At 40.1% G+C, this 25582-nt stretch overlaps 1 protein-coding gene across 2 annotated transcripts in view; it reads right to left on the reverse strand.

Moving 5' to 3' along the window:
* Positions 1-408: 408 nt before the first annotated feature.
* Positions 409-25582, reverse strand: part of fgf12a (fibroblast growth factor 12a) — a 28182-nt gene continuing 3008 nt past the window's right edge. Inside the window, exons 1-5 of one of the 2 annotated variants that reach the window (XM_079347725.1) lie at positions 24373-25576; positions 21333-21443; positions 15635-15738; positions 3640-3838; positions 409-3306 (exon numbers count right to left, since the gene is read on the reverse strand). In XM_079347725.1, coding sequence (XP_079203851.1) covers positions 3191-3306; positions 3640-3838; positions 15635-15738; positions 21333-21384 — 471 coding nt within the window. In that variant the 5' untranslated portion in view covers positions 21385-21443; positions 24373-25576 and the 3' untranslated portion in view covers positions 409-3190. Of the gene's footprint in view, positions 3307-3639; positions 3839-15634; positions 15739-21332; positions 21444-24372; positions 25577-25582 lie in introns of those variants that run through there. The other variant, XM_079347724.1, reaches the window with a different exon arrangement.

Genomic DNA, 25582 nt, shown 5'->3' on the forward strand with positions numbered 1-25582 from the left:
CTCGTCTAACTCTGCTGTTCTCTGTGCTGCAGCCATCAGGAGAGAAGACAAGCCAGGTCCTGAAAGTCAGGGGAGCCTTCATCCTCCTCCTTCTCCTCTTCCTCATTCTCCTTGCAGACTGCACTGAAGGTCTGTTTCCATGACAACAGGAGAATTAAGGGCGAAGGAGCACCACCCAAAAATGACACGTCGGATTTAAGGGCTAGTGAGAAGATAAATCACCCCCGGTGAATTGATAAAAGGAAACGGATTGGATTTTCTGTATTTTCAACCGCGAGAAAATCCATGTTGATGGATTTAGTTTGTGTGCTTATCCTGCTGCACGTCTTGTTGCTGCAAAGAGTGACATTAATACGGCAGATGTACACAACAGCTGACAGTCACGCTCAACAACACACTGAATTTTTGGTAACATAGTCTTTATTCTTAAACAATCACTAACTTCATTCTGATTTTTTATAATCAATGCATTTTTTTTTTAAATTTCATTTCACAATTCATAATGCATATATGAGTGTGTTCCAATGCAGGGAAATTATCTGCAAACATAAAATTAATAAACTATACTTAATTCCACATACAACCAAAGCCTTTGCTCATCCTTTCATACATCAATAAACCCACCCAGAAAGTGCTTTCCTTTACTGCTTTGTCACATCAGCTATTTTCACTTCTTGGCTTTATTTCTCAAATCCTCACATTTTGCTGTCAACAACTGACATCAAGTACATCCAATTTCATGCATTTTTTTAAGTCCACATGTATCATCATTTGCACCGATATAAACCTCTATAAAAACATTTTCATATATGCTGGTCTTGCCTGCTGACTTTCAGTGCCATGAGTAGTTTACTGTATATTTCTCTGCGCTGCTGTAGGGGATGGAGAAAGTAAAATAATTTACCTTTTGCTCCTGCAAGTTACTTAGTCCAGCTATGGACCCAGGCCCCAGATCCATAATAATGTATCACTGTGGTTGCTCTGTGCAACTAAAAGTGTGCTATTTAATGTACATACCACAATCTTAGCATATGTTTTCCATCTAGAACTACACAGATCAAAACTTTGCATAAAACCGTTTTGTTCCTATTTTCCCAATCAGCTTTTATTAGCTCTCATCTGAAAACCTTTGTTACATCCACTCTTGCAGTCATGCTATAATCATGCTTTATCTAGGCACCAGTTATTCCTACCTCCACATCTGTAACCTGGCTGGGCTTTGCTGTACATTACCTGTGGCTGTAATATTGAAAACACCATTGACCCCACCCTGACCTCTTTAAATATCACACTGGTGGCCAGGCTTTGTGCAACGGGTGCTGGGCAATGAGCAGCCAAGCCATAACGTCTGGCCCCATCCGCAGAAAAATTGTAGGGCTTCCTGAGTAAGTCAAACTAATTGGGGATTAGGAATGAGCTACACAGCACACACAGTGGCGTACGCGGTGTACCAGTCAATTCACCTTGTTTATACAGCCCTGTCAGTGTGTTGATTTATGAAAGGGAAGCTTTCCTCCACAATGCAGCAAACGGCTCATTTCATGGGTCACAAAACCAGGGGGTATGGATTACCATGTCAGAGAAAAACAAACAGTGAGATATTCTCACTGGGAAGATAAATTCATCCTCCCGGAACCTGGTTTAATCCAGATTAACTGGTTCCTCAACGAGACGTGCTGCTTTCATTATGATGGGAAAGCCCAAATGATTGTGTGACCTAACATCAAAAATATCAACAAGTCAGGTCAGTGGATTTTAAACAGTCAGGCACCCTGTCCACCAGTGTTGAGAAAGAGAAATTCGTTCAAAATAAAAATGACAGAAATTGAAGAACTTCTTGAAAAAACAATTAACATGTCTTCACTGCCAGGCCTGCCGATATAACTTTCAACTTTCCCTCTCTTACAAAAACATTCTAAAATATTTGATTCAGGATTAATTGACAATTTATTCATATAGTTCAAAAGCCTGAATATGGTCCTAGTTATACTTCAACATGTGTTGTTATAGCCAAGCTTATAGCAAAGAGGTTTGTGTTTCTTGAGGTGCAAATGTGGTTTGACCGTTTTTGGCCATGGCTCATAGTGCTGATGCTGGTCTTTATTTTCCCCTCGGCTTTTGGAGAGAATAATTTGCCGATTTTGACAAATTCTTACAAATTTTTACCTAAAACATATTGAGGCTTTTCCTTGAACCGCAGATTCAGACTTTTTACAACTAAAATCTGTCGTTCTTTGTAAGATCTCTTCACCAACAAACACACCATCAGCAGACGTGTTGTAAGCTTGTTATTACTATTGTTAAGAGACCAACTTGACTGCTCTCTATTATATTGCTTGTATCAATCCTGTCCTACCATAGCAGAACAACAAATCAGAGCTCATACAGGAGTATTCAAAACAGCCCTAAGCATCCTATTAGTCACATTAGTTAAACTTACCGTACACACCTGAGTAAATTACATCCCACTCTTTAGCACTCTGTTTCCATTGGAGTCCAACACAGAGAACTATCAAATACATTCAGTCTTTCCTCACACCAGAGCAAGCAGTGTGACAGTGCGTTCAAGATCAAATAGGATCAAAAAGAAAAAACAAAAGTACTTTTTTTAAGTCTTAAAAAAACAAAACAATTCAAAAGAAAAGTCAGAATAACCAAGATAGAAACTGGGATGATTAGATCAACAAATTAGTAATAATGATGATGGCATAGTTATTGACAACTTTAACACAATAAAGCATATGAGAGTGCAATAGCATTTAGAAAAGAACCCATTGTATGAAACTTGAACATGTATTAAAGCTTGTTTTTCACAGCATAAATTGGAAATGATAGATACTTGTATTTGTGTGAAGACAGACCACCATTTCTTTGTTTATCACAGCTTTTTCTTTTTTTTGCATAAAATGTTGGTCAAGTTCTGATTGAAAATGTTTTTTTCTTTCATATATATCTATATATATATCCTCTGGTTTCATATTAATTCATCTAAAAGGTTTTCACAGGCAAGAGTTCAGTTTTATTTTTGTTGTCTTAGTTGTACAGTTATAGCTCCTCCTCGTTGAAACGCCCTCTTCCTTTTCAGAGGGGATGGTTTCCAGAATTTTAAGGGGGTGGTGAGTTTTCCTATGGCCCCTCCCCTGAGTCAGGATGAGACCACACCCCCGATGGGAAGCCCCTCCCCCCGCTGCTATGTGGAGTCCTGATTGACAGCTTTCCCTCCGTTCATGGTGGGAGTCCCTGAGCTCTTCCTGGAGCGGTGTTTCTCCTCTATCTCATGCAGTGACGGCTCCCTGTACATACACACTGTAGAGGAGATGTAAAGAGAGGACAGAAAGGCAGGCAAGAGGAGAGGACAAAGAGAGGATGAGCCCAGAGAGGGGACAATGGAGAACAGATTCGAGAGATGGATGTGAAGACAGAGACAAGGTCAGGTGTGAAACAGGACAGAATATTATACCAGGCTGGGAGAGATAAGACGGGGAAATAGAGCATGTCAGCATTTTTTTTATATCGCATTTTCATTGCAAACCATGTTTGCAGTAAATATTAAGCTAAAGATGGCAGAAGACTGAAAACAGATCATAGCTCGCCGAGATCACAAAAAAACGGAGCTGTTCCAAAAAAGTTTTCTCATACCTTCGATTGGCCTGGGCACAAAGTGGGATGAGGGCTTAGTCTTTTTGACCCGGTTGCCCTTCATGACTTGGCCCTCCTTGGTCAGACCAAGGAACCAGGCCCGTCCCGACTCCTGCTGGCGGTACACAGTGGACGAGTAGATCACATAGTAGTTCTCGAAAACGGACTCCTTGAATTTGCACTCCGGCGTGAACATTTCCTGCAAAGAAAAAAAGGAATTTATTTGTATAACGCAACTATGCTGTGCACTGGCATGCACAGTGCTTAAAGTACATGATGAGTCAACGCTTCCAAACAAAATGTAATTATGTATACACATAAATATCACACAAATATATAACACATGGAGAGACATCCAGCAATAAAGTAGACGCATGATTTTAATGAAGTCTCATTTCAGAGAGAAAAAAAAGAAAAAAGAAGCTGTGTCTGATTCACTCACTTGCCAATATTGGCTCTCTCCTCTAGCATGTGTGTTTTGCCAAGGTCAGTAAATATACTGTATAAATACACACACACACACATTCTTATATTACCAAGAGTGGACTATCAGGCTACAACAACCAAGGGAGGACCTCTGTTTCTTTCTAAAAAAACAAAATAAATAAATAAAATAAAATAGAATACATCTTTTAGGTCGCTTAGCTATGACTTCAAATGTGATTTTTATTTATTTCTTTGAAATTGCCTGGAGGGGACTCTTTAGTTTCGGCAACATCTGCTTTCAAAGAGGAGCCCTCCTTTTCCTCAGTATGTTTCCCATCCTTTTATTAATGTTGTCAATGCAAAGCCTTTTTTTGTTCAGTTGAAAATAATTTGCCTTAAATTTGTTCTGATACTTTCCCGTTTATCTTGATCAAATATTACAAAGCTGAAGATTCATCGGCTCCATGCAATAATTTAATGGAGTGAAGGAACAAGAATTGAAAGATACACACACACACGTACTGAGTGATAACCTTATTAGAATAGTGGTGAACAATTGAAGATGTTTATCTATCTGCTTCATTATTAAAGCAGTGAGTCAAGGAGAAAGTCAAGGGGATGCACAAAGGGTGGAGGGATGACAGGAGAAAAATGGTAAAGGACATACTGTCAGGGCAAAGTGTAGTGCCAGATTGTTGCCATGACAATTTAGGAGATAAGACAATGTTAGTGTTAGTGAAATACTGTTTGTAATGATATACTATCAGTATAATACCATTATTATTCTGGACAATATAAAGAGCAGTAATCGGGTAAAGTGTTCATTTTAAAGAAGATAAGTGTGTCATTGACCTTTAAACAGGCAGGAAATTGTGATCTTGATTTTACACTGATATCTGAAGTGAACAGGTGAAGCTGATTAAAGTGTGCTGACAAGGTGGCTGCCAAACCTCATCACCCATACCACCCGTCTCTATTCCCCCCTCGTCTGAATAGTTCCCGTCTGAAAGAGGCAAAATTAAAAAGTAATGCCAGTCAGTTTGAAGGGCAGGGAAGTCATGTGTGTCATAAATAGATGTCTTGGTGGAAGTGGTGCTGTCTCGGTTTAGGCAGGCTTTCTTGTGTTTGTGTGTGTTTAGGTGTCGGTGCAGTATTTCATTCATTAATATCTCCCGCAGGCTTCTGTGCCCTTTTAAGGTTGTCCATTTGACTGACAGCCCAATTCTGCTTCCCGCTGGAGGTGACTGTTTGAGTGTTTGCTAGCAGATGCTTGTGTATGTGTGTGTGGAAACTTTAAAAGAGAGGAGGAAAATGAATGAAGGACAGGTTGAGAAAATGTATGTCGAAGCATTGGACCAACTAAAAAAACCTGTTCTCAATTACAAGTTTTACCTTCTTATAATGCAGACAGTTTGGACTTCATTTACCCAGGGAAGAAGACCACCTTATCTAATTTATATGGAAAACTTCTCTCTTTGATCTTATTTACTCATCCAAACATTCATTTACTTATTCTTGTTGCTGACCCCCTACTGCTATGGACCTGCTTGGATACCACTGCTGCAATATTCTAAGTTAAATGTGTAATATTGGCATAACTAAGTCTGCATTATCTGTTGTTGTCTGTACATGTTTATATATATATATAACATGTTGAGTCTTTAATCAATACAAGAGAACATTCTTGACCTGCTTATTTTAGGTGTCATGAGATAACTTTATTTGAATTTGGAGCTATGTAATTAACACATGATTTATAATCCATAGACATTTTGAATCATGAAAGCTTAAAGTCAACATCAGGGCTGTTTGAGGAGTACTGTACATGAATGTGTGTCTTAGCTCCCAGGGAATGCCAAAGCTCTGATAAATGAGTCACAGCATTCATGACAATCCGTTTTAGGACACAGCAGTGCATAGCAGGTTGTGTAAAGGACTCTGGGAAGGTGAGGTCACATGGTCGGCGATGTGGAAACGTCTCGCAATCAGCAGGAGGCAGGACGAGCTCCGTGGTGAGCTGGCAGCCGAGTCTATCTGGGCCTGCTGACACACTGTCAAATAGGAAATGTCTCTCTCTCTCTCTGGCTGGGCGCCGGGGGTCACGTTGAGCCTGTCTGGCTGCGTGTGTGTTTGTGTGTGAACATATGTGTTTGAGTGGGCAGGGGGGCAGACACTGATACATTACATAGCAGCAGGCTTTGTCCCTTCTTCATCAGTCTGGAGCCCAAATTCACACACATACACCTCCACATAGGCACATTAGTGTGATCTACTATCTCAACCTTCCCAATCAGGCAATCTGCTCTGCTGACACACAGAAGAATCCCCTCCAAATGTGCCCACAAGGGCAACACTCTGTTACTGTCTATGAGGAGGCTTAGAGCTGTTTAGAGTGTGCCCCGTCAGTTGCTCGGAATTGATAGGGGTGAAATGTAAGTGACTTTGAAGTCTTTGACAGAGTACCTTGTTTGTGGATGACCGAGTGGAAATATGGGGTGAAGAGACGTTGTCGGAGTCTCTCGTGATTAATGAGATCTCCTTAATGGACACACAGAGGAACCACACAAACACACAGGGTTGGAAAAGAAAAGAAACATTGGCGAACGAACACCTGCACAAGGAAACTCAATGCAACACACATGCCGTGGTTCATTAAAATGCACGCCAACAGGTCTGCCCTGTCGCTCCCTCTGCCAAGAATAAGTAATCAGCCAAAGTTGAATCCCCTGCAAAAACAGGGAAAATTAAACAAAACGTGTCACACTTCAGGGCTGTGCTTAGTGATAGTAAACTGATCACAAGGACATCTATTTATATTCTGTGGCGATGTGGAGGAGAAAGGCGAAGGACTTGTTAGTGAAACTGGACATGTGGGACTGATTGTTCTCGGCCCATTGGGGTCTCAGTGGGGGGCTAATTATAAATACACAGAGGTCTACCTGATAGCTAGTAAACAAACACTGTGGGACAGAATATAAATCTTTTAGCCATCTTATCGCAACAATGTGCATCATTTATTAAAAAATATTTTAGGTTGAATTTAGAGATCACATCTTACAGTGTGGTTTAAAATAGACACCTGGCTTCACACAGGCGCTGGTCTTCATTTTTTTTTCTTTTTTTAAAAGTCATCGAAAGGTTCTTGGTAGGCCTATAGTTTTAAATAAACACTGATGCCAGAGGGGAAGTGACAGCTTTGTTTGCATCCTCTGCTCTATGACACAGAGAGCAGAGGCAAAGACACAAACAAAAGCAAAGATAGTATCAAAGATGTGTCGACTCTACAGGGCAGAAACGCACATTTGTTGGGAAGGAAAGTCAGTACATGTTAAGTACAAAATACTATTTTTGGGACAATTTAATATTTGCTAATGTATTTAAAAGTATATTTGGAAAGGAATAACAATGAAGCAGGTAAACGTATGCCACACACTACAGCACTTAAAGCCTAGGCTTATTTGCAGTTCATACCTAGCTCGTTGCTACCTAGATATACACATGACATCAATGTTGATGCAGAGGTATGTGATTGCTTAACGCTTTCTACAGATCAATGGATCTGGTGTAACTGCCCAAAATAAATCAAATAGATATGCTGACAAAAGCAGAACCATAACTACAATGCTAACATTAATACAAATGTTGTTTTCGACAGTCTGGAGGCATTATGAATGTTTCATGAGGATGAAAATGCATTTCAAGCATACATTGGGCCTCAGTAAAGTGTGGTACAGATTTATGCAACAAACAATGAATGAACTGTGTTTAAAAAGAAAACAGGTCGGGAGGTATGACATGCATCAGTGAGAGGTAACCATTTTAAATCTCTTCTACCAGGAGTCACACCTGTGAAGCTGTTTGATCATCATTTATTTACACTGAACAAGGAAAACCCAGACCATACCCTTCACTTACACCCTTATGAGTGACGTGTTATGTGTGTTTTGGGAGCTTGAGCAAAGTGTGGGGGTTGAAGTGTAGGAAAAATGAATGACAAAGTAAGAGAGCAGGCTGTAATGGATATTAAACTGTGTTGCCAAACAGAACTAGGCTGAACGCATCCTGAATCCAAATCAGACACCGGCTCCATGCGTGACAGGAGGCTGCTCCCTGGCTCTGCATTAAGGAGTCCTGCTGCTTCCACAAGCGTCCTTTGACTTTGCCGAAAGATGTGGAGGATGTTAAAGGTGGGGGTTGGTTAGAGGTGCTCCTTTAGAACGAGGGCCTGAGCCATCTGTGCATCTTAGAGATTTGATTTCAGTGAGGATCCCTGCCCTGTCATGGAACTCCCCAAAAGCTCATTATTTTTCTGGGAGAGATTCAGGTCTGGGATTGTCTAGACATTACTTAAACTGAAAAATTGTTTTTCTCACTTTTTCTTTCCTCCTTTCTTCTCCTCACTTCTTCTTCTCCTCTCACTGTTTAACTTTGGCTCTGCCTTGGCCTGAAGGTCAATCACTTTCAAACAAGGCTTTGTCCTGTCCTTCTTTAGCCTTCTCTGGAGACAAAGATGGTTAATGGCTGAAAAATCCAAAACCAGACAGAAACTGCTGGCTTCATTTTAATGGACAAAGTCCTCATTAGTCAAACATGATCTCTCTGAATTTTCATTCTACTAATTCCTCGAACCTCTTTACTTTCTTCTTTGTACCTAGCCTACCGCCAAGGTGCTAGCAACATTATAAAATGTAGTTAGACAAGATACCAAAACAATTAACTCTTCTGAAAGAATGTGTCGCTGTGGTGATTTATTACGAAAAATATCAACCACCAGCTGTTAGCAGTCTTTTAAATTCAATCTTCAAATATCAGACAAAGCTTCAAGAATCGAGATTTAAAAAAACAAAACAAATTCCAACCGTTTCTTACCCAACAAATGGGCAGATTGTAAAAAAAAAAAAGAAGCACTTAAACACCCAGCAACTTCAAGTTTTTGATTCATAACAACGAAAAACTCCTTCAAAGTCTTTTGTTCTTGAGGGGGAAAAAAAGATAAAGACAAGGCAGGGGTGCAGAGAGACTACTCACAGAGGCCCAGTCATTTGTCACCAGAACAGAAACTGAAGCTCTCCCTGACCTTCCACATCAACTCTCTCTCACTCATCCCTCCAGGGACCCAGTGAAGGTTTTACTGTTTTCTGTGACATAAATGAGTAACAGTAAAATTAGACGCTGACTGGAAGAAAGAGTAAGAACAGTACAGAGGTTACTGTGAATGTAAGAAATGAGTGTGAGTGTGTGTGTGCGCGCGTGAAAAACGCTACCTCCAAAAGGTTAACCAATGAGTAAGTTGATGGAAGGGTCTTAGTTCAATAACTTTTCAGTGGTTAGTTAAGAGGAAATAGAGAAATAACTCTATTTTAAAGCTACACTTTCTAGCTAGATCTTTCTGCATTGCCACCAACAAAGACTTCTCTTCTCTTGCCAACAGTTGTCAATGCAATCTGTCTGCAACCCTAACGTTCTCCTCACAGAGACGTTGTGATTGGTTAACTACATCAAAGCTAACCCTGAATATTTGTTTGATTCAGACCTGACAAATTAAAAAGAAAATATTTTAAATACAAAGCTGTGTGCTTGAAGACACTGATCAGACACACGCTTGTTTGAAGCATCATTTCAAGGACGCCTAATTTGTCAGTGGCATTCAAGGATCAAAATGAAAAAGAGATAATGTTAAAAAAAACTCTAGCTTTACCAAACTGTAAAGCTGAATGAAGCACCGTCCAAAGCACCAGAGATGTCAACTCTCTTGTCTTGTCTTTGATACAAGCTTCAACACATAAAACAGAACTTCATTTAAGAAAAAAAAAAAAGCTTCTCTGTCATCTTCCCATCTCGAAATGTAGATGGAGAGGTTCTCTTCTGATGTAATCACAAAGTCTCACATTTATTCTACACCAGTTAATGGATCATTAATTTAGCTAGTGTAGCCAACAAGTCATTCCAAAAACAACTGAATCAGCCTAAAGAAACTAAGATAATCTAAACCAACTGTATTCAACTAGCAGTTACAACTTGAAGGACTTAAGGCAGACAAAAAACACTTCTTTAAGATATCAAAAAGGATTAGTATTAAGTTTTTAATATCTCCATTACGTACAATGTGTTGACAATGAAACTTAAAAAAATACTTTCTCAACCAATTCATTTGCTACCCAAAAATAGAAAAATAAATAAAAAATGTGTAATAACATTAACCTCATAAACTAATGGCTACTGTTTCATTAATACAACCGTATCTGAGTAAAGCCATAAGATAGAGAAGATAGAGGATTGAAAACACGAAACTGATGTGCAGCACATAGCTCTTGCTAATTTCCAACTCTTGTCCCGAGTCGGGTCTTTAGGTAAACCGAGTATACACTTGTTACTACATTCAGTAACATTAAACCACATAACTTTATATAAATAATGATACAATTCAATGCATATATTGCAACAGAACAAAAAAATTCAATAAACCATCTTTTTATTAGAACAAATTAGAATTTTAAGATACAACAATATAAAAATGGGTACAGCTTTGTTTCTCTTTTTAGTGTGCATTTGACTTTTGTGTGAAAGATTTAATATCTGGTATTAACTTTATTTCAGGTGGTAATGTTATGAAGAGTTTATAAGCTGTGATGGAGAAAGCTGATTGTCCAGATGCAGATCTACACATTTGTATAGTTTCCACTCTACTGTATGATTCTTGTTTCTGTCCTGTCCCATATTATTTGGAAAGAGGTTCAGGGGTGAGCTTGTTGAAAAGCATCTTTGGGTATTTAGAAAAGCGAATATATGTAAAAATGAATGTATTATTATTATTATTCATTTGAAAACAGAAATGCATAAAGCTGCAATTCATTTAGCAGACACTATGTCCAATGTGACGGACAGCAGAGCTCTCCAAAGCTCTCAAAACCAAGTACTTCATCATTTCAGTGTGGGTTTTTGCTCCATTATTTTCAGGGCCTGGTTGTGTAATGATAAAAGGTGACTGATTGGAGAAGGTAAAACTTGAGCCCTTACTGTCATACAATACTAGCAATGAGAGAAAATCCACAAAAGCATGAACACACGGGCTGGCAGAGTAGAGTCTGACTTATTTAAAACAAGAAGGATGTTCTTTGTGAATGTCTTTACATGTTTGTCAAACTTCAGCTGTGGATCTAACATTATTACACTCCTCTATTTTATTATTCTTTATCTTAAAACTTCTCTAAAAGAGTAGCGCCTGCAACAGACTTCATGCAGGTTCCCAGTTGGGGCCTCAGCAGCCTTGCTTGGGGACACCGCAGGGGCATAATATGACTGCATATTAAAAAGAAAGCTGGAAGCCGGCCTCAGGACAAGTTTTAGGCAACACATTCATAAACAGACTTAAAGGCGAAGAGCTAACTGTTGACCCTTGGGGAAAACCCATTGTGTTGTTTGAAAGAGATGCTGAAAACTGCTCACTTTTCTGAAGATGTGGTTAAAATCAATGGAATATTAATTTTTGGAGAAATGTAATGGTGATAACTGTGACAGGTGAATGTCATGGTTGACCACAGAGCTGTATTTCCAAATTAATTGAGCACCCAAATGATATATGAATATATATGAATATATATATAATATGAATGTCCTTTGCCTTAGAATGGATGTTTGATCAATACATAAACGGAAAGTGGATTTTCCCATCACTCCTGTGTGTGGCTACATATTCTCTGAGTGGATTTCAATGTGTGTGTCTGCGTGAGTCAGTGTCTCTCTTGGCCGATTATTCCAACCATTTATATTTCTGTATTGATTTGAGCATCACCATTTATTTTGGCTCACTTTTTTAGTTGTAGCAAAATCTGGACTTCTTTTTACAATGAATAAAAGTGCTTTACCAACAACATCTGTTTTTTATGTTACATTTCTTTTCCACCAAAGAGCTAAGATATAACTGACGTATGTGTATAGATTACCATCCAGAATAATATAGACGGAACGATAGATACACTGATCCATTGATAATATACAGATCAATCGAGTGATGCATTGTTACATGGAGAGAAAGATGGAGACATAGAGCAATAGCTAAAGAGAACAGTGGTTACTGCTCTGCAGTAAACTAGGTCATATTGAGAAGTGTTATAAATAATGGAAAGGGAGCTCTTCATTGTGGATGCTCAGCCCCCACGCACTTCATCGCTAAACACTCCACCACACAAGCATAATGTCCTGCTCACACACAGCTCCATCAACCACTTATTGATCAACGGTATTATAAATTGGGCCAGTAAAAGGACGGCTAGATACCTGACATGAACAACTAAAGAGAAAAGTCTGGTTGCTGCACCACTTCTCAGAATCCACTCAAACGTAAAGAAGATCGAGCCTGTCGCGTATCCTCACTAACAAGACAGGAGCAAAAACCGAGGAAGAGGACCAAAGAAAAAAAACACAAGGAGCGTTAGAGATGTAGGAGCATATCCCTCAGTAATTTTCTCCCAGGAGGGGGTCGAGGGAGAGAGAGAGAGAGAGAGAGGTGTGTGTCTCGGCTCTCTGATGTTAGGTAGACAAAACAAGACAGGCTGTGGTCCTCCATGCTGGCAGCCCGGGTTCAAATCTGACCTACAGTATGCCTCCTTTCCGGCATGTTATTCCCCACTCTCTCTGTCCCTGATTTTGGACTCAATCCTCCTGTCCCTTATCTAAATAAAGGCAAAGAAAGCCCAATAATAAACATATAGGAACTTTACAGTAGGTAGAGGCAGTATAATGTAATGGAGACCTTGAAGAAAAGAGCTAAAAAGAGAGGGTGGTGGATAAGAAAAATCTGCACATATAATCATAAAAGTAAATTTGAGTAAGTTACAAGAAATAAAAGTAGGACTTATTTTCATGTTGTGATTGCGCCAGGAGAGTTCTCATAAAAGTGTGAATGAAGAAATGTTCCCCAATTTAAGAGTCCTCTGGAAACACTAAAGCAGTCCCCTCTCCGTCTATCACATTCATAATCTGTGTTGATAAATAATGGAAATAAGAGGCAGAAGCTGAGGCTGTGTGTGCTTCTATCCAGTGGTTTGCATGTTAATTTAGCCTCTTTATGAGCACTCCGGGCCTCTCCAAGGCTTATAAGCCTGCGTGTGATCCAGCCTACCACCCTGAGTTCTGCTTACCAATGCATGCTAATTTCCCATGCTTCACATCTGAGAGGCCAGACTTCACAGTACATCCAAAACTGCTTTGGCTTCTCTTCTTGCAAAAATGCCTTTCCTTCTGACAAACACTCTCTCCTTTTGATAGAAAGGTCAAAAATTTACTTCTCCGTCCAATGAAAAATGATGGTAAAATGATTCACAGAGACGTACTGAATCATTAACTATCCCTGATTATGAAGTCATGACGCAGATGATGATTTCATCTAGAGTGGGTGTGTGTATGGGGGGTCATACTGCATCCCCAACTTGGAATCAATTTCATAAATTGAAAGATTGCTGTCTTGGCACGATTAAACTTTAATTAGACATAGATGTGTGGGTGTAGGGTTATTATAAGCTTTATAGCAGAGCTGTGAATTGGGCGCTTCTGTATGAGCATTAAGTTATGATAGAATCAGTCTACCTGGGTGAGTCATAGCAGCCTTCGCATTTATTGCACGTCCTTCTCTGAACCTGTTCGTCCTCGTACACCTTTCCAGGTATTGAGATACACTCCAGTTGTGTCAAGTGAGAAAAAAAGCTGTCTGTTTTGACTGATTCTATAATAAAAAAAAGTGCGAGACTGTATTGAGAGACTGTTACTGATACTTTTCATGGCCAAACACAGATTTTTTTTAACTGTTTAATTAAAATGGTCAAAATGTTAATTTGCTAGAACACAAGTTTGGCTCTTCTTGTTAACTGTGTAAGAATACAATTGTGTCACAAATGTATTTGTTTTCATGCAGCTGAACTGTACTTGTTTAATTAAATAATTGAATAAAAATATTGCCATATTTAAAAAATCACTTGCTAAAAAAGGTCTCACCTTTCAACAACTTTGGACCAAATGAAATGAATTGAGGGTCTTGGTTCCATGCATTTCTCGCAAAGAGCTATTTGGCTCTGCATTTTACATGTATCCTTTAAAAACAGAAAACTAAAGAATGAATTGTTGCTAATATGAATTACTCTTAGAAAATTGAAATCCCAACAAAGCCAGCAAGTTCATGTGTGTGTCATGTGGGAGGGAATTACAATCCCAGAAAGCATCTTTATGGGACAATATTTTTTTCTTCTCCTGATTGCAGGATGACTCACTAACATTTCATTATAAAAAGAGTAAAACACTTGGAAAGAACACATTTCTCATTATTTTGGCATTTACATTTGCCATTTGTAGTAATGGTTGTCCCTTTTTATCAAATGTTTCATTTGTTATTGTAGTGCGTCTCTAGAGCAAAGCGGCTCCCTTATCAATAAATGTAAGTTGCAATATGACAGAGTCCCCGATTCCTTGTGTCCTTCACAGATTTTATGAGTATTTTGAGAAAGAAAAAACCTTAAGAGGCAGATTGTGAATTCCACTTCTTGTCAGATATTTATCGAAGCTGTCTCGTTGCGAGACCGACCTCACAAAGTCTCTCAGCAGAGGTTTGTGGTTTCCACAGTCGAACCATCCTTGTCTCATTTTTTTACACTATCATGAACTGGATTAGGAAGCATGAGACGGGTGGTTACATAACCATGCCAACTAGGGATATTTTCCTGTCTTTATATCACTGCATTTGCCCCCCATCCCATTTCTCTCACACACACTCTCTCACCCACTGCATCTCATTTCCACACACGTGCCCGAGAACTTTCCTGCATCCTCAATGCAACGGCTACGGCTCCATGTTTTCTCCAACTGACATCTGTGACTGTGTCCACCCCCATTCGTGCATCAGCTTCCCACACCAGCCTATATGCTTCTCATTAACTCTGCAAAAAAAAAATATCCATGTAACGCAATACCTTCTACTCCACTGGATCTTAAAATGATGTTTATATTCTCAAAGGAGTTATTCTGCTAATGTGGTGGGATTGTTGTGTGTTTTTCAGGCCAAGAGCAAGACTTTCATAATCATTAAAAAAATATATTTGACATATTACTACTTGATTGCATTAAGGAAAATACAACTTCGGCAGTGGAACCCTTCACTACAAAAAGATCCTGAGCAGATATCAGGATGAGGGTTGAACAAAGACACAGCATCCACATCAATAGACATTTACATTTAGAGGAATTTCTGTTTATAGCTGGTACAAGACGAGTCTGCGTTAGTAGCCCATAAAAAATAAAGAGGCCATTTTAAAAAGGGCTGAGGACTGAACTTGATGTCAAATGAAATGTAAAACATGCACAGTACTGCTTCAGCCACAAAGAGTGGGGCAATGAGTGCTGCACGGCAACACAAAGGCACATCTGAAGAGCTCTCGAATAGAACCAAGATGAAAGGGGTTTATAGGGCTGAGTCTTTACTGCGGCAGGATATTAAAAGAGACAGCAAACAGAACAAAACACGACCCGTGTAAACAAACAAATACACACACGTACACAAATGTACATCTTAACAGTGTCTTACCGAGCTGTAGAGCATGCCCTCGCCATTCATGCCAATGTAGGAGCCACTCTTCACTCCCTGGATGGCCACCACTCTCAGACCCACAGGAATAAGATTAAACAGAGCTGCAGAGACAAAGACAGAGAGAGGGAGAGAGAGAGAGAGGGTCACACAGACAGATCCAAAGGGGCTGAGACAAAAGAGAAACATCAGACAGAAAAGAGAGAAGAGGACAATATAGAGTCTTAGCCACAGAAAAGAGATCAGAGGCTGTGGTCTATCTGTCGCCTTGAACTGCACATAGACAATGGAAACACTTACGCACCAAAGTGTGACGGTTATGCTTGAATGTTTTACCTGAAAGCTGAAACTTTTTGATGGAAGAGAACTGAAATGATACAAAAAAGTTTGCAGAGCATATTAGGCAAACCTTTTTTTTTTTTTTTTTTGAGTAAACAGCTACCTGTCCAGATGAAATAAAATCAGACGGCACTTTTCATGATTTGTTGCTTACTCACGTATTGAAATGACGTCATGTGTGTGGCCAATTTGAACAGAACAGCTCTGAATTCAACAGCATAACAAGTGTGCAGCCAGAAGAAAAAAAGTTAGTTCAACAGTTGCAAAGTATTAATCTGTATTAAACGTTTTAAAAACAAACAAACATGAAGTAGTAGGTTATTGTCTCAGCATGTGTTGTGCGTGTTTCTACATTTGCGCATGTGTATGTCGATGTGTATAATTCATCTTTTTATTTATAAACATTTGTTTTGCTCATCTTTCCATTTGACACGAACGCTGTACTTGCTGCCAGACTAACCGTTACAGTAATACATCATGTTTGTTATGATTGAAAAAAAAACCCAATAAAGAAAAAACAAAAAAACCTACAGATATTGAACGTATTAGTTTTGGCAGCCCCTATGGCAATAACAAGAAGTTGCAGTATTCTTTGTGGACTTCTCTTTAGCAGCGATCAAAGGAGTAACGTTGCGTAATATGTTTTAAAATGTTTTCTTCACATAAACGTCATATAGGATTCATTTTCTTTAGATATTATGAAGGAAGTTAGGGTGTCGGGGAAAAAAAACAAACACATTATTTTTTGAATGCTACAACATGAGCAAACAACCTGACAGTAGTCAGTTGTTCTATTACTACTCAGTGAGCGAAAAACAGTGGATTTAATATGACAGTCAATCTACATTCCAGCCTTCAGGTTCTCCTTGAGTATAGATAACACAATACATCTCCTCCATAAGTTGGGGTGGTTAAAGTTGGGAGACCCAGAGCTGAGACATCTCGAAGAAGCTCAGAGTTGAAAAAAAGACAGCTTCTAATTAAGAGGTATTCTGAGTGGTCTCCTTTCAGGGACAGTGCAACTCAGAAAAGACCCCTGAATGGATCCAGATTGTTTCAGAAAGAATAGATTGATTAAAAAAATATATATACATTTTGGAACATGAAAGTTTATAACATCCTTTTTTTGTTACAGCTGAGCCCTACATTAAAACAGCCCTGATAGAAGTCTCTCATGTAAAATGCTCCTTTCCAACCCCATCAATCAAAACACTAAGCCAGTTGGGTAAATTGGTTTCTAGAGCCTTACATTTCTAAAGAAGCATAGCAGAAGTTCAACCTCTCTCTCTCTCTTTTCCGGACTTCAATCAGCTTGCTGTGACCAAATCTTTCAGTGAAATTAATCTGCCACAACCTTTATGATCAAATCCCTGTGTTGCTTTTAGAAGCTGTTTTAAACTGTCACTTGTAATTTTAATCTTGGATTGATGTGACTTTTCTCCAATCCCCGCTCATCTCTGATTTTTACCACAGGAAGTCTCGCTTCTTGGTCCTTCCAGTAGGTTTAAATGTTCCTCTCCATATCATGTCAAACTGGGTCTTTAAATGTCCTCTTCACCCCCAACTGTATCGAGACCCTGTGAGCTGAATATTTCTGTACAACTTGTTGCACAAACACCCCTTGAAAATATGGTGTCCCAATGGGTTTTATAGGATTCCCAGTGGGAGATTTGACTATAATTTTTTCCTATTTCAGCATTTCTATTAAAATATCACAATGCTAAGATAACCCAAGTTATTAATATGTTGGGGTACAAAATGTGGCGCCCAGTACAGTCAGAAGACTTCCCAAACCACACAAAAAGTTTCGTGACTGGCTGAAAGTTTTCAGCCAGATTGTATCTAAACTGGAAATGTGAATGTCTGAAGCCACTACAGTTGTTTTCTGATGTTTGGACAATCATTTAGGAGGCTTTATCTCTTCTCGAAAAAAAGAAGTCTAATTTTATTCTGCTAAGTGCTCCAAGAAATGAATTACTGTTATCTCTGTGGGTGTGCTCTGTTGAATCTGAGGACTGAACTGTGACTTTCATGGGCTTTGGTTTGATGAGGGTGCGAGGACACGTTCAACGTGCTGCAGGCTCCCTGTATTGTCAGAATGATTGTTCTGCAAGTGGCGATGGGGACTATCAGATAAAGCTGGCAGGGACAAGAGGAGACGTGCCAACATGGGTCTGTCCTCCGAGCAGATTCAATTTCGCTCAATAAATATCGACGGGCTGCTTTTGCCTGCCAATGGCTTCACTCTGCCCTCGGGCCGAGAGTTCGGCTGATACACACACAGTCGACTCCTGCAGTTCCACATACCCTTCAGGGCCTGATGTTTGGGGGGTATAAAGGCAGTCTATTAGCACCTTGAATTTCGTTTTCACAGGTTCTTAAGTCCCTTGTGTTTTTTAACACTTCTGTTTTTCATTCTCGGTCATGACTCTCTTCTTCTCCTCTGTGTGTTCACTGTATATTTCCATCTGCCTTTTGCTGCTCTGATGACTGACTGCATCTCTCTCTAATGTTAGCCTGGACAAATTAAATGCTAACTTTTGCTTTAATTTATGGTACATCATTGGATGTAAATATCATAGGTCAAATATGCTGTTTTATCTTGATAGATATGTCTAATAATCCCCCTAAAAGGTCATTTTCAGTCTAGATTCATTGCAATAATAATCTTTGTCAGATTGCCTTTGTTTGGACTTGAGCTGTCATTCAGCTAGCTCCTTCAGCCTACTATTTGCAGCTCCAGCATTTGATGGATTCCATTATTGCATCTGCACAGACTGCTGTTAGTGGACCCTGATGACTATTCTGAAGGTGATTCTCTTCAAATAAAAATCTCCATCTCCCTATCTCTCAGTGAGAAACGAGAGCAGCTGGGTTGGTTCGAGGAAGAGTTAAAGAGATTTCCGAGGGATCTTCTATCATCAAAGGGCCAGACAAAATGGGTTTAAACAAGACAGTACAGGAAAAATCCTTGAAACCGCACGTCCTTCCGGTGAAGCAGTAATTGTCTGCAAGCAAATCCTGCAGGTTGTCTACAGTAAGTGCATTTGATGTGAGGGATACTGGCGCAGCAGGAAATAAACCCTGCAGGAAAGGTTTAGGGGCAGCCAGACTTCAAATGCCGAAGGGCAATGCCAAATCCAGAGAGAAATGCACATCTAAAGATGGAAAAGCAGGTATTATGTTAGTCAGTGTTTGTATAAGAGTTGATAAAGTCCCTCAAAAAAGTGACTAGTCTTCTACTAATGAAAAAAAAAAAAAAAAAAAAGCCTTGCTGCATCCCATAAATCAAGCAGGAGCATCACAGACAGCTTGAGTGTGAATGCCTGACAACGCAGGATTCTCATAACCAGGAATAGAGCTTCAGTGTGTGCAGGTAATTACTGCAGCCAATCATCTGATGACAATCAAATTAATAACTGCTCAAATTTGAACATGGGTGTTAATCAACTGAATTCTGTTTCACAGCAATTGTAGTTTAGCCAGTCAGCCATGCGTATCCCTGCAGCAGTGTCACATTTGTTTCGATTACTTCTGAATATGTCGGGTCACACGAGCCTGAATGTATAAACTGCTGTGATATTACGAAAGCAAGAGTGCCATTTGCTTTTCTCCCATGTCTCGGCCTTTGTCTCAGCAATAAGCAATAAGGAAAATAACAAAACATTGGAATTGAAACTCTCTCGGCTTAGGTTGCTCCTCCATCACACTCAATCCCATATTTCCACTGAAATTCTGCACGTAAATAAATGACTGTATTCCATCTGTCGCTGCTGTTGAGGATGCTGCAGGTCACGGGGTGGTGCAGTTCAAGGGTGGGGGTAATCTATTATTCTAATAATCCAGCCACAAAATCAATAGTTCAGTGCGAGAGCTGAATACCAAATGCACAACATCCATTTCTATCTCTTTTAATCACTCTCTCTTTGTCTTTCACTCCCTCTGTCTTCATCCTTCTTCTCAAAGAACATCCAATTTCTCTCCCTCTGCACCTCCTTCTCTGTCTTCCTTCGGACCGTCTCTGAGCTTGAGGCTTCTCATACAGAGAATTATTCATTGGGTACAAACGGAGAAGGTGGTATTTTTAGTTTCCTGCGGCTGAATAATTCACTGCATCCCTCCATCCCTGGGCCAGTGGGACTGCTTAACAAGAGGATTACGGAGAGGTAGGGAAACCCTCACATTCAACAAAAAACCTCATCAGGTCGACCCCTCAGAAACACAATGGTGGCACCCAAAGAAACAACAATGTTTAGGAGGGACACGCATGAAAACACATTGTGAATGCTGTTTTTGGATCACTTTTTTTTCCTTTTGTCATTTCTTTTGTTCTGAAGTGCCTTCTTCTACGCTTTCAGCTGATTTGTATGAATACCCATGTCCTTATAAAATACAAAAAGAAACGTCCAGTGACAGTTCTTTTTCACTGCATGACTGCTACGGTCCAGCAGCTTTGGCTCTGACTCGCTTTAAGATTGGCAGGATGTCTCAGGGAAGAAAGGTCATGATTGGTTTCCTGTCTGGCTTCATCCCAGACTGAGTGTGTCGTCATTATCGCTTTGGCGAACGTTCACCGCTGAGATATATCTCTTCTCTGATACTTCACTTCCTGCAGAAGACAGTTCTAAAAGCCTGTTTTGCTTTAATATCCAAGACACTTAGCCTCTACTGATATTCCCCCTTTCTAATCCTGTACGGCGAAAGGGTTGTGTTCCCTTTAGAAGAAATTACCCTGGGGACTATTTATCCACTGCAAGTCCACTGAGGAAAGTCGATCTGTGGTGAAATATTGCAAAGAAGTGGCTTTGGAGTGAAGCTGTGGGGCTACAGTTGTTTAATGCGAAGGGTTTTTCCAGGAAGAAATTTCTGCTGTGATAATCACACGCTTCTGAGTTAAATCCATCAAAACAACTTGACATTTACAATCGTGCGGTGCACACAGCAGAAGAGGTTTACTTAGAGAAACCAGGCAAGGAGAATGGAATTAATTTCACTTATAGGGGTTAAAACAGAAGATGCTCCTTAAGGTACACTTTCAAGAAGGCTGGATCAGAATTCATTAACCACCTTAGTAGATTTCAACACGTCTAAGGCATGCTATTACATAACCAGCTGTGGAAAATGGGGCATTTTGATTATATAGCACCCTTTAAAATGGTAGGTTTTTTGTAGTAATACTCCAATTCAACAAAGGCATCTTAGAATAGATTTCGAAGTGTTTGTAGCTGGCATCTGTTATATAAGAATTAAAAATGACAAAGTGCAGCATAGAAAATGTGCACATACATTACATAACCAAGTGACTCATTGCCATTAAATCATTAATGCTGGAAGCTGGAGTTCAGAGAGCTCCACTCACTGTTGTCGCTGTTCTCGTCCTTGCTGCCATCGATGGTTCCATCCGGCTGCATCTGCAGGTAGAAGCCCTGCTGGCTGAACAGTCGTGTCACGATGCCTTTCAGCTGCGGCTCTGGAACACACACGCACACACACACACACACACACACACACAAAATGACACGCACACATGCCGTCGGCCAAACCACAGCCCCATCCCCACCAATAGTATGTCAGAAGAATGTTTTCATAACTTTAACATATATAAACACACACACACACACACACACACACACACTAGAGTGTACACCTCTGTCTTTAGCTAACGTGTTTGCACATTCACAGCTGTTTAAAATGCGGAAATGTTATACGAACAAATGTTTCACAAACATAAATGTACGGTGCTTAATAAGTTGAAATAAAAAGACAAGTTGGCTATGGAAGATGGAGTGTACCAGCAAAAATAGTAAAGACTGTTTTGCCTCTTACATTTTCTTGACAAATTTAATATCACTTACCTGCATGTTAACAAATAACATACCAAATAAATCATAGCATTTTAAATTTTTCAGAGTTCCATTTATCACAACCATTTATGAAAAAGTCTTAATGTTCTTGTGGTACAATCCAGCCTCTGTAGCTGGCTGCTAATAAAATAACTTAAACTTACAGCACTTCACTCTTAAATAATTATTCCACTATGATGGACAGTTTCAAATAAACTTAAACAAAATCTACAAATTCAGGAAAAAGCTTTTTTCGGGCCTTTACAATAAGATAATCATGACAGAAAATCAACGAGGGTTTAATGTCACATTACCTTCTGTCGTGTGAAGAAAATTGTCTTATTTTGCATGGTTCGGAAATTATTGAAACATTTTGTAGAAATATACACTGACATGCCAAAGGATTTTATTTGGTATGAAGCAACTGTGTATTTTCAGGTTGATAGCATTATTGATGCAGTTTTTTCGCAACCAAGAGGATTTATTAGTTTTATCACTTCAACTTCAACCTTCAACTTTCTACAGCTTTTTTTTTTACGTGCCATAACCCTGAAAAGACCTACGACACTCAGGCTGTGACATTTGGCGTCTGTCCAATGAGCTCTTCGATGTGCTCAACACTTCGGGTGAGCAGGTGGGAACAAGGATTAGCTTGGGGCAAAGAACTCTTCTCAGCCTCCAGCAATGCCAGGAGAAAGTGGTTGAGGGAAAAGGATTTTTTATTTTTTTTTGTCTCAAAAACAGTTTGTTTGACTGACTGTGTATACAAGCCGCAGCAAGAGTCCGATGGTACCATGCATTTTAGATGCTGATAAAACGTGGGTTGTTTTTGACAGGAAAACACTCAAGACTTAAAAATATGAGATCCTTGAAACCCAGTCTGAGTGCAAATAAAAGACCAAAGCATGTGAGCGTCACTAAAACAGTTATATTTACAATGAAGCTGTACAGCTGAGTAAAAATGTGTTGTTCTTGCACTGGCAGAGATTTCTTTAAGACAAGCGCCATTGAAATGAGACAGCAGCTCAGATGCTGGATGTAACTAAGCCTTTTGTTTATTCTGCCTGACAAAAGAAACAAATTATGCGTTTTGTTACAGTTAAACTGGTGCTCAGTTTCATTTCATTTTGCCTAAACAAACACTCAGTAGCTGAACAAAAGCTTTCTTCGGGATTAGAGTCAAAACGCGAGTTTGCCTGACTTTCCTTCAAGGTCACAACCAAACTTAGGGGTCGTGCAAATTATGTGCAGTCAATTCTGGCGCATAAACTCCCAAATGATTTGGCAGAAGAAAACATTTTCAAACTTGGTAAAAGCGGAACATTTTCCAAGTTTCAAGCCAGAACGGTCTTGAACATTAACAGCAGATGTGGTGTATTTATATAAGATGTATAACTGGTGCGTGGGCTCTTTTTATGATGAAAAGACAAGTGTAGCAGAGAGTTCAAAGAAAGACTAAAGTGAGTACAGTGACCCCCATGAGGGGAGAGTTCACCTCAACTGTACATCATCCTGACCATCAGTCCCCGACTCACCTACCCCCTGGAGTGGGGCAATCAATTCCTGGGACAGGTCCCTTCATCATCCATCCATCACAGGCAGGGTGAGGAGAATGGGAGTGTGTGTGTTTGCGTGTGTGTGTGTGTGTGTGTGTGTGTGTGTGTGTGTGTAGGCTTCTGTACATGTGAAAGCACATGGGAGTGTACACATCAGTAAATCACATGTGATAACGACACTTCTATAAATTAAGACCTCACTGTGAGCCCGAGCAGCCGCTGACGGCTCATCAGTTCCAATCATTTAGAGAGTATATTATGTTTTGTGTATGTGGAAGTTTGTGTGTGTTTCTGCAGGTCTTAACTCAATTTACAATATGTTTGTGTGTGAAAAATGTCCCTCGGTGGTAACATACAGTAGATTATCCTGTTTGGTGTGTGCATGGGCCTTTAAAAAGTCAATAAATTTACTTCATACCAATACAGAAGGACAAAAACATTTAGGGAACGTCGACAAATGGCGTCATGACCGTGAAATGGTGAATGATCGCCTGATCTGATATAGTGTTTGACAGGAGAGGGAACACATCATATCACCAGTATACAGCACGAGAAGAACCTCTACACAGAACGCTTGACACATATTCACAGACACAGAACAAGGAGCGAAGGATAAAAGACTTGATCTGACATCCACGGACAAAGAAGAGAATGAGGCAGAGACAAAATGAGAGGAGGCCGAGCCAAAGACGAAGAGATGAGAGGAGAGAGACAAGAGGAGCAACAAACGACGTGGCTTTAGCTACAGGTACGAAAGTAAGCTATAAAAAATCCACGAAAAAGCCACACAGAAGACGGAGGGATGAGAGAGGATAAGTAGAAGAAGTCAGCGAGGGAGCGTGGTCGTCGGCTGTCAGACAGGTGTTAAAGCCCCCGCCCCTCTCTGTCCCACCCTCCCCTCCCTCCCTGGCCGAGAGGGAAGTTGACATGGGCGCGAGATGGGGGTGGAGACGAGGAGAAAAAAAACACAGCACACACAGATGGAGGCTGAGCTACTGACCTAGCCTGCAGCCCTTATGGGACACCTGTGGAGGTTTCGAGGGTGCATCTTACGAAGTAGGGGGGGTGGGGGTGGGGGAATAGAAGGAAAAACAACAAGTCTTTTAAACAGGCAGAATTCAATAATTCTCCAGTGTAGCTGGCTGTTTATATGCAAATATATGGCAAGGCATCAGTGGACATATAAGAGTAATCTATCAGAGGAAATAAAGCATGTCTGTCTCTCTGAGTGGTTGCCTATGAGTGATTAAAATGTGTTACCTACCTGCAAACAGTCTCTTGAGGCCTGATCGTCTGTTTGCTTTACGTGTCTAATCAGGCGTTTTGTCCATTTCTTTTCATCGAATGAGACTACATGGCTACAGGGATTTAATTGGTCTGATTGTCTGGACGGTTGTCTGTCTGTGTTGTCTACCTCCCTTGTCCTCCCCTTTTCACTTTAAAAATTGCTGTCTGCTTCATCCCTCATCAGTCTGTCTTGCAGGACTCTGAGAGAGCCCGAGTGTCATTTATCACTCAGCTGGTTTTCTGGAATCGGAGAGAGGGCCAACTTGCTACACCAGCTTGTTACCTGTGCACCATGCAGGACAGACTCAGGAGCATAAAAAAGAGGGGAAAGAAGCTCTACACCACAGAGTGGAGTACAGGCAGGCACAGAGCCTGTGTCTATCAATACAGCCCGAGTAGCTCTTAATCACTACAGCTAGACCTCCCTTCACTGCAGTAAAGCTCCGTCTCTGCAATAAACATTTAACCATTAAAGCATTTAATCTGAAAAGAGCTTTGGTGCACTGCGGTGCAACTTATCTCCCCTTAAGAACCCCTCTAATATGCAGGAATAAATAGAGTTATATACATTTTAAAGCAGCCTTTTTAGTGTGTGTGTGTGTGTGTGTGTGTGTGTGTGTGTGTGTGTGTGTGTGTGTGTGTGTGTGCGTGTGTGGTTGGAGGGAAAGGGTGGCCAGGGGTGCAAAAAAAAAAAATCTAAATCAAAGGCTGACGTAGAGTGAATGGCTGTTGGGACAAAACCTGCACAAGCCAAGCATCAGTTTTGCTTCAGGATGATTGATTATTCTGATCAGAGCAGAATCTCAATAAACGGCCAAAGGGATAACGTCACAGCCTATAGATCATTTCTTTTACATTAATGTTGACCAGCTTCTGTTTAACAGAGGGTTGTGTCGTGTAGTGGGGTCGGCAGATAAACAAGA

This window comes from Symphodus melops, assembly GCF_947650265.1.
Source record: "Symphodus melops genome assembly, chromosome: 7".
Taxonomy (NCBI): Eukaryota; Metazoa; Chordata; class Actinopteri; order Labriformes; family Labridae; genus Symphodus; species Symphodus melops.